The sequence below is a fragment of the Marmota marmota genome, unplaced genomic scaffold, assembly GCF_001458135.2.
Source record: "Marmota marmota marmota unplaced genomic scaffold, marMar, whole genome shotgun sequence".
NCBI classification, from domain to species: Eukaryota; Metazoa; Chordata; class Mammalia; order Rodentia; family Sciuridae; genus Marmota; species Marmota marmota.
Window position 1 is genome coordinate 704,064 of NW_026000170.1, and position 9,584 is coordinate 713,647.

At 48.6% G+C, this 9,584-nt stretch overlaps 1 protein-coding gene across 2 annotated transcripts; it reads right to left on the reverse strand.

Moving 5' to 3' along the window:
• Window positions 1–1,781: 1,781 nt before the first annotated feature.
• On the reverse strand, window positions 1,782–5,167 carry Pcgf1 (polycomb group ring finger 1). 2 transcript variants are annotated; one of them, XM_015499838.2, is made up of 9 exons: window positions 5,016–5,167; window positions 4,475–4,580; window positions 4,183–4,335; window positions 3,940–4,011; window positions 3,717–3,822; window positions 3,515–3,548; window positions 3,332–3,418; window positions 3,126–3,206; window positions 1,782–2,216 (listed from the first exon to the last, which is right to left on the reverse strand). In XM_015499838.2, the coding sequence occupies exons 1-9, from the start codon at window positions 5,106–5,108 to the stop codon at window positions 2,181–2,183; spliced, it is 768 nt and encodes a 255-aa protein (XP_015355324.1). In that variant the 5' UTR covers window positions 5,109–5,167; the 3' UTR covers window positions 1,782–2,180. The 2 variants fall into 2 exon arrangements, with proteins under 2 accessions (XP_015355324.1, XP_015355323.1); XM_015499837.2 differs by lacking the exon at window positions 1,782–2,216 and adding an exon at window positions 2,362–3,046.
• Between the last annotated feature and the right edge of the window lie 4,417 nt (window positions 5,168–9,584).

Here is a 9,584-nt window from a genome sequence, read left to right on the forward strand (position 1 = left end):
GTTCGCTTGCTGGCAAAGAGCTCTGCATGCACCCACCGCCATCCCAAGTGTGTGCGGCTACGAGAAAGGAGTGGCTGCACACTCAGACTCTCTTTCCCTCATTGTTCTAGGAAAGTTCTTTTCCTCACCCCCGCCCCCCTTAAATTCCTGGGGGAGACTGGCCAGTCCGGGAGAGGGACTAAAGTGTCCCTTCTGTGCGAAAGGGGGTTTCAATTCCTCGGGCTGGAAGTAAGCAGCGGAAATAGCTGCGAAAAAGGTAGGCGGGGTAAGGGCGGGTTCGGCCCTGCAGGCAGGACTGACAGGTCCTTTTCGCAGCACTGAAAAGCCGAGGCGGCGCTGCGGCCGCATCTCTTTTGAACTTGAAAGATCGCTGCGCTCCAGTGCTTTCAGAGTCACGGAGCCCAAGAGAACAGTATAAGTGATTCGCCAACCCTGGCACCGATCGAGACCCAAGTGATCCCGGCGGCAGAGTGGGAAGGGGAAATGGATCCACAGGCCCCTGGGGCGAGCTACGCAAAGCCTGCATATTGTCAACATCAGGTACCGTGGGAGAAGCACCGCAGCTGCCGCCACTACTACGCTGACAGACAAAACCAAGGCTGCCGCGCGGAGCTGGGTTCAGCCTCTGCAAACGCTCCGTCCCAGGGACGGGTGTGAGAGCGCCTTCAGCAGCTCCTTAGCCTCTAGGCCAAGTGTCATTAAAGACCTCATCTTAGGCCTCATGCTTAGATCTTATCTTCGGTCCCACCTTTACACCCCCAAGCTCCAAACCCAACTGGAGGGCTAACGTTGGGCTAGTCAGACTGCTCCCCAACTCCCGCAGCTACCGATGCAAAATGTCCCCTGGAGTGTTCTTTCTTTCCTATTCTCCGCCGCCCCTCCTCCTCCAAACCAGTCACCCTAGGAAATACCAGTTTGCTCATAAACTCTTTGGTAACAGCCTGGGTGCCTCGAGCTCCTGTGGCGACGGCAGAGTTTAAATGTGGAAGGAAGGGAAGCAGGGCGGGGCTGGGATATCATTAATCCCAAATCTCCAGATGTTTTTGAGGCTGGCTCAAAGGCATTAGAAGCTGACTCTGGATCGGGAAGAATTTGCTGGAGGTGAGCAGTGCACCGGAAGGTGTGTGTGTGTGTGGGGGGGGCATTCCAGGCATGAGACCCAGAAACAGGGGAAGCTTTAGTAATCTTGGAGACCTGGGTCAGGATGGGATTGTACCCAGGTAGTTCTGCAGTGTTCCCTCTCAGGTACCTGTCCCCTGCCCCATGCACTAGGGCACTCTTTCTCAGCACCTTCAACCTTTCTATGCTTGCCTTCCCTTGATGGCACACTCTTCATCCACACCCAGTGTTAGAGGTTTCTAGAAAGCACAAGCAGATTATGGTAAGGGGAGGGGAGTTCTAGAAGTGACCTCAGATTTTCCCCACCCAGAGTCAAGTCTCCAGTTTTCTTACCCAATTCAGACAGCCCTCTGTAACCACGGCCAGGCTTTCACCTGTGTCCTCTGCCATCTGGCCTTCACTCACCAAAGTGCAGTGTCTTTGGTTCTCAACAGGTATGCACAGCCACCCCCTTAAAGTCAGACTTAGTGGAGTCGGAAATAGGTCAGTGCCAGAGTGAGATTTAGGCTTTCCAATCTTTCCACTCTCCATCTCCTGACATTTATGCTTCTTGTTCCATCCCACTGTTCCAGACTCAGAAGCAGCCCCCTTTGCTTCCTTCAGGAAGTCTTTGCTTTGGCCTCTGTGCCTGTCTCAATTGCTATCCCATTTAGAGGCCCATAGAAAAAGAACATTGGCTGAGTTTATTGCCAGCGCCCAGAGTGCATGTCCAGGCTTATACAGACAAGGGACGTCTGCCCAAACACTCAGTGGAGCTTGGGCCTTGCTGCTTCTTTCTTGATCATCTTCTTCTTTTTTTTGGCAGGGGGCGGGTACTGGGGATTGAACTCCGAAGCACTCAACCACTGAGCCATATCCCCAGCCTTATGTTGTATTTTATTTAGAGACAGGGTCTCACCAAGTTGCATAGTGCCTTGCCATTGCTGAGGTTGGCTGTGAACTCGGGATCCTCCTGCCTCAGCCTCCTGACCTGCTGGGATCATGCCAAACTCCTCTTGTTCTTTGAAGTTGCCAGTGTTCTCTACATCAGCCAGCTTTCCTCAATTTTCCCCACCCTGGCTTCACTTAGCCACTTCCTTCTTCCCACCGCAGGAAACCTATAAGAATAAGCCAAGCTTCCAACTGTATCCCTGCCACCTCTACCCAATTTCTTTTGTTTTTGTTTGGTTGTTCTTTGCAGTACTGGGAATTGAGCCCAGGTGTATTCTACTACTGAGTCATTTCAGCTCTTATAAAATATTTTATTTTGGAAGAGGGTCTCACTAAATTGCCGAAGCTGACCTGGGATTTACAATCCTCCTGCCTCAGCCTCCCAAGTAGCTGGGATTACAGGCATGTGCCAACACACAGGTCTCAACTGTTTTTCAGATTCCTTCCTTCTTTCTCTTCCTATTACTCAGGTTATAGAACCAGAGTGCAATTCTTTGAATGTTTCTTTAACATATCACTCTTCTTTAGCAGACACTATTGAACCCTAGCCCTCCTCTCCCCATACTCAATTAGGACACCTCCACTCTGCATCACATGCTGCAGCATACAAGGACAGTGAGAGCTGCTCCCAGAAAGCACTCCATTCACCAAAAGGAGCTGGTATGGGTGGGTTTCAGTTGGCTCAGTTTCTAAGTTTCACTATAGGGCCTTATCCCCTTCTCCTTTGGCAAGACATTGAGGGCCCTTCACAGTAGAGGAGAGGCCCGTCTTTAGAGTAAAACTTATGAGGATTTTTGAGGGAAGGAGGACACAGGACAAAGCCTGAGTGTGTGGCAGGAAGAAGAAAGATGCTTTTTTAAAGCTTTTATTTCAAAAAATAAAGCCACAGTTAATTTCACATAAATATCTGGGAAGGGAAAGGGTAAGGGATGGGGTTGGGGCTTGGCCCCTACCTCCTCTTCTCTTTCACACTGTATTGTAAAAGCAAAGGGGATGGCTAAGGAAAGAAAGGGGGAAGAAGTAGTCAGTGGACAGTTTATTATATAAGGGCCCCAGCCCACCTTTGCCTGGCTTACCTTGCCGAACCAGCGGGAGAGCCATATCTGTTTCATTGTCATGTGATCGGGGAGAACTTCATTGTCAAAAAGGAGCTGTACCTAAGAGGCAAATGGAATTCTCCTCTTTGGTCTAGAACTACCCTGGTGTATCCTAGACTTTGTCCGTCCTTTCTTAACTCCTTCTCCTTCATAAAAGGAAATTAAACTACTGTGGGATTACTTACATGCTGTGGATTTAGCATCAAGCGGTGACAAAGGACCCTCCGGAGATGGCGTACCTCAGCTCTAACAGAACATCTGACATACTTATTCTAAGGACAGGGAGGGGAGGGGAAGACAAAGTGCTTAAGGAGGGGCCACAGGAAGTTGAATCTTCTTAGATGAACCCTCCCTTCAACCCCTCTCACCTGCAGAACACTTTTATTCTTGTCTTTGCCAGAACTGGGGGGAAAAAAACACAGGTTAGGGAGCCTCCATCTTTCCTTCCTTCCTATACCAGGAGCCACCCTGCATACTCTTAAAGTACACAGACACTCCCTTACTGCTTGGCCTCTCCACTCCCCTGCTCTGGGCACTATCATTTCACACAACTTCTGAACTGCTCCTCACCTCAGTCGCTCCAAGCATAGGCTTAGCTGCTCATCATAGCGATAGTAGTGGGCTTTGGAGTGGTCGAAGCTGCTGAAGGGGAGGCCAAGGTTGCTGAGGGCTGGCTCTGAGAAAAAAGAGGTTCCATATCCTTCTTTTCCCAGAAAAATAAGGTACTGAGGAGGTTCCATACCCTTCTTTTCTCTGGGGGCTTAGCTTTACCCTCCTGCTACCAGGGACATACCTTCCCCACTGGGCTGAGTGACCCTGTCCAAGCCTCGAGACTGGTAGAATTCCCGAATTCGTTTCTCTTCACCTAGGAGGGTGTGAAGTATGGGAGTAAACTGTTAGTCCTCCTTCTTTGTTCCTTTGGCTGTTGGCATTTTTAAAACCTACATAATTCCCATCAAAACCCTTGTCACCTCAAGCTGTCACCCAGCATTCATTAGATCTCAAGAAGCCTCTCAAAGTCAATTTGATTACTCACTGTCTTGCAAGCCAGGCACTAGCTTGTATACGATGTCCTGCATGACCCGGTCCAGTTTGAGGTTGAGCAGTGGCTGTGTCTCGTGAATCTTGATGTTGCACATGGGGCAGTACTTGCTGGTTTGTAGGTACTTCACGATACAACTTTTGCAGACTGCAGAAGAGAAAAGCAGACTTTCAAACTCCCTGGGAACCCAATACATGGGATGGGTGGGGCAGGAGGCACAGAAGCTCACGGTCTGCTTGGTGAGGGCTTGGGCCTGGAAGAATCAGGTAGGATTTAGGGCACTCACAAGTATGAAGACACTCTGTGATGGTGGTGGCATCCACGAAGTAGCCAGCGCACAGACAGCAAACGATATGCTCATTCAGGTCTTTGATCTTCACTCGGACCTCCTCCTGCGGACACACCCTCCGTCACCTATTATCCATTCCTCACCCCAGCCCACCCCACCTCGTGCGCCTTCCCAGCTTGGGGGTCGTGTCTTTCATCAGACTCCAGTCCAGCCCCACACCCTCCGCTGTCAGCAGAGGATTAAATTCCAGGGGCTGGCAATCCGCCTCCGCCCAGCAGAGGGCTCCGCGCACAGCAGGGGTCTCTTCACGTGGACTCGCCAGACCCTCCTTTCCCAGGGGAGACTACACGGGGTTGGCTGCACAATGCGCAGGCGTTCTAGCTCTGAGTTTGGCAACCCGATCGCAATCGCGCCTGCGCACCGGGAACCCTGTCTCTGCGCAAGCGCATTGGGCTTCTGGCCAGCCACCGCCCGTCCTCTAGCCCGCCCCAGTTCGCACCGCTAGCCGACCACAGCAGTAACCCTGCCGCCCCTGCACCTCGTTCCGTAGCGGGTCCATCTTGTACACTGACTGGAGCTGGTTCCGAAGCCTCATCGCGATCGCAATCTGGCCCCCCTGAGGAGACGCCATCTTAAAGGCTGATCCTGGCCTGCCACTTCCGGTGCCGCCTGCGGGGCGGGACTTGTCTCCAGGCAACGAGGGCCTAGGTCTTTTCGGATTCGCTCATTCTCTGCAAGGCCCCGCCCATGTCTCTTACTCCCCCGAGTGCTCACCTGAGCCCCACTGGCCCCTCCCCCTCCTCAATCCATAATTAGGGAGTGGGGGTGTGTGTGGTAAGGGTCCTATCACTTCCACCTCCTGTAGGAGCCATCAAAGTAGATCCTATCCGACCTCAGGACTAACTTTTGGAGCCTGCCAAAGACTGCCCCTTCCTACCCCAAAAGGCCTGGCGATCACGGCCAGCTACCGCTCAGGCACGTCAGTCTCCAGTGACTGTGACCCAGCTGAAGAAGGCAGGCTTGGGTCTTCTCCTGGGAAGGCCGCCTCGTAGGCTGACGCGTTGCGGAGCTTCACCCAGACGGCAGGCCTTCTTCCAGCTCCGCTGCCGGAGTTTCTAGGGGCTTTGCGGAGTCTCAGAGAGGGTGGGGTGGGGAGGGAGATCCCCCAGGGACTTGGTAGTGATCTTACTACCCCCCCCCACACATTTTCCCCCGGCTGCTGGGGATTGGGGGGGTAGCAAGCCCTGGTTAATGATGATGATTTAATCATCGGCGCCTGCGGAGGCCTGGGACAGACTAATGCAGAGCAGATGCCGAAGGAGGAGGGGAGGACGATAGGACACTGCGGCACGGAGACACGCTTAGGTAGCGAGCGCCTGCAGTAGCATAGGCCCAGCCCCACACTTGGGGAGGACTCTGGGGTCGTGAGGGCTTGTGCACCGCCATCCCTGGGTCCTTACAGCGAAATTTTAAAAGAATTAAGTTTACTATGACGTATCGACAACAAGTGCAACTGGAGATTCGAGAAGGGTGAGATCCCAATAAGACCTCAAAAGGCTTTGAGGAAAAAGTGGGACTTTGTGCGAGCACAATTTAGACATGGAAGAAGGGGTAGAAGTGTGATGGAAATAGAAAAGAAAGGCAAAGTGGAGAGGAATATCGGGAAGGAGGTCAAGGTGTGGATTTGAGAGTGGTGACAGACACGGCAACGACTAAGAGTTGGGATTTTAGCCTTAGGACAACAGGGAGCTAGTACAAGTGGGGGCAGGTGAGGAGGGAGGTGTTCCCCCATGAATGCAACAAAATACCCATTTCTCTTCAAAATGAATTGTGGACAAGCAGCAAGGAGTTATGAAATTCCTGCTTTATTAACCAATTATTCATTATGGCCACTGTTTACTTTCCACTTCTTGGTGGTTGCAATGGCTTCTTTGCATTCTTTGTGTCCACCTTTGCACTTCTTTATCCTGTTCTTTACAGGGCAGCTCAGAAATATTCTGATGTCATGAATCAGAAAGGATACTAGGAAGGTTTTTGATGAACATGTTTTATTTTGATTGTGATGATAATTTCATGGGTATATAGATGTCAAGACATTAAATTGTACACTTCAAATATCTGCAGTTTGTCATTTATACCTCAAAAAGCTGTTAAAATAAAATTGAAAAATCAAGTTATTTTTTTCTGTTTAAAAACTTTGGTAAGTAGTGGTAGAGGCCCTGGTTCATCTCCAAAACTTGTAAACAAACACCAGAAACAAACCTTATTATAGCTTCCCTTTTCAATCATAATAAAAGCCAAAGGTCTTATAAAGGTCTGCAAGGCCCTGCATAGTCTCTCCAGTCACAAAGAACCCTTCAGTATTTACTCCACAGTCACACCAGGGTATGCTGAGTTCCCAACTTGAAATTCTGGGTATCCAAATGGCTCCTTCCTTTACAATTTTCCCTCCATGAAGCTTCTGTGATCACTATCTATCCCCCTTCACTTCCTTGCTCTATTTTTCTTCTTAGCATTTATTAGCATTATTAGTGTTTATTATTATTTAATATGTTTTTCTTTTACATATTGCTAATACATACTTGGTTAATTTTTCATTTGCATTTTCCACTAGAATGAAAGCTTTCAGAGGCAAATCCACCACTATCCATTGTGTTCACAGCTTTATCTCCAATGCCAGGCACATAGTGGGTATTCAATAAAAAAATTTCTGGATGAACAAATAAGTAAGTCCAGGTGGCAGTGTTGGCAGCTTAGATTAGGGTTTTAGCAATGTAGATGGAAAGGGTTGTATCTGAAATTCTCCAAAGGAAAGTTAATAGAAGAAATTAGCCAGGGACTGGATTTGTGGGGCTTGGGCAAGAGGGTGAATGAGGAATTTGGGAGGTAGGCATGTCTTACAGTAGTTTCAGGAATGGCAAAGTGAGCTGGTCAGACAGAAAGGAGTGGTGGGGCTAAAGTATCATGTCCCAGAGTTGTCTCGGTAGATGTGAGAGTTGGGAATACTGGAATGGATGAAACCTGAGCAGATGTAGAAATAATGAAAGCTGAAGTTGCTGAGTATGGTGACACGCACTTTAATCTCAGATACTAAGGAAGCTGAGGCAGGAGGATCCCCAGTTTGATGCCAACTTCCACAATTTAGTGAGACCCCCTCAAAATAAAAACATTTAAAAGGGGGACAGCAAAAATGGGGGCCTGGAGTTGTGGCTCAGTGGTAGAGCACTTGCCTAGCATGTGTGAGGCACTGGGTTTGATTCTCAACAGTGTGTGTGTGTATGAATAAAATAAAGGTCCATCAACATCAAAAACAAAATATAATAAAAGGGGGGGCAGCTGGGGATGTCGCTCAGTGTTGGAGCTCTTGCCTATTATGTTCATGGCCCTGGCTTCAATCCTCAGTATGAAAACAAAAAGGAAAAAGAAAGGAAGAAAGCTCAAGTCTGTGCTCTGAAGAATGTTTGTACACTTCAGTAGAAGGAGCAAAGTCAGTGAAGGAGAGATGTAAGCTGTGACAAAGTCCAAAATACAAAATAATAGAATATTACAGAAGCCAAAAGAAAGGACATTTCAAAAACCATCGATGATCAACAAAGTAAAACATGTTAGGGAAGGCCTGGAAAGATATGCCAGACACTAGAAAAGAAAGTGTCACTATAGGGAAGCCAGTTTGCACTGTGTTAATACAAGAATGAATGATGAGGACATGGGGGCAGTGGACATGGACAGCAAAAAGGAAAAGAAAAACATAATTGTTTTTTTGGAGAATCAGGCAATGATTATGTTCATATGATGTCAGTTGGGGCCAGGAAGAACTAAGCTGATAAATGATTTAGGAGTGGGAACCATCTTGAATAAAGGACATGGATTAATGACAGGAAGGAGGGAATAAGAGTAGCGGCTAGGGTTTGGCTTCTTCCTATGAGGCTACAAGCTCAGACTGAAGACTTGGGGGGCACAGATACAAAGAATATGGTAAGACACATCCAATGTGGTGTGTATTAGGAGGTGCTCACCCCAGTGCCTCAATCTTCAACCTGAACTAGCAGGAACTATCCTTTCCCTGAGAATCATAATCAGAGAGGTAGAGGCAAGAAGAGAATTTCCCTAGCTCTGTGGCTGACAGAACTGGATGCCCTCTGTTCTTGAAGTGGGATACTGAAATAAAAAAAAAAAAATCTCAGGAGATTCATATGTACTATTGAGTTTGTGATCATTCTTCTCAAAGGGTCAACTGAGCAATCTCTCGGTGAGAAGCAGTGCCATCTATACTCACCTCAAAAAGAAAGGGATGTACAGTAAGCCAGTTATGCATGATGTTTCTTTTTTTCTTTAATTGATTTGCCCATTGATTTATTAAAAAAGATTCATTCACCTTGAAATTACTCACTCCCTCCCCAACCACCCCCCTGAGCAGGGAAGGGAGTGGCAAACTCCTAATCTGCAGGCAAGCCCCCTGTCAGAGGCCGCACTTCTTGGCTGGCTATCTCCCTAGGTTCTCTGTTCCCAATCAGTTGAGTCTAGCCTATGCTATTTCTGAGTGTTTTGCCTCAACAGCAGAGACTACACATTTCCTTATAGCCTCCAGCAGCTGCTAAAAAAGGGCAAGTTTCTGGAAGGGATAGGGAAGGTGATGATGTAAATTTCCTACACCAAGATAAAAACACAGCTGTCAAATTGATAGAAGCCCCCCAGTTTCAGAAGGTCTGTTTCTGTGAGCAGGACTGAGGACAAGCTGGAGAAATTGGATGATAGAGGTGGCCAACTCTGGGGAGATTATCACATATTATTAATGTCCACTTCCTCCCCCCATGGCTCAACCAACCCCTTCAGACTGAGGATTTTGGGAACATCGAGGGGTTGGTAGTTTTGGGTGAGGAAAAAACCCATTTGTCTCTTTTTTAATCTTCCTGCCCAGATGCCCAAATATCATTCTTCATTCCCAGGAGGAAAAAGACCCGCTCACCCTGCCTCAGGCGCCAGGCTGCCAGCCCATCTGCTGGGGAGAAAGGAGGGACCAGTTTTTCCCAGGGGATCCTGGGGAATCTATTGGAAGTTCAGTGCTCCCAGGGAGATCCATTTACTGGACTTAGAAGGCATTTCGGTT

What these genes read in the sequence shown, in the direction of transcription:
- Pcgf1 (XM_015499837.2), bottom strand. Translation starts at nt 5,108, where the DNA reads ATGGCGTCTCCTCAGGGGGGCCAGATTGCGATCGCGATGAGGCTTCGG. An exon ending in CACAGAGTGTCTTCATACTT is followed by an intron (nt 4,336 to 4,474) that starts GTGAGTGCCCTA and finishes TCTCTTCTGCAG; the next exon opens with TCTGCAAAAGTTGTATCGTG. An exon ending in CACTCAGCCCAGTGGGGAAG is followed by an intron (nt 3,823 to 3,939) that starts GTATGTCCCTGG and finishes CTTTTTTCTCAG; the next exon opens with AGCCAGCCCTCAGCAACCTT.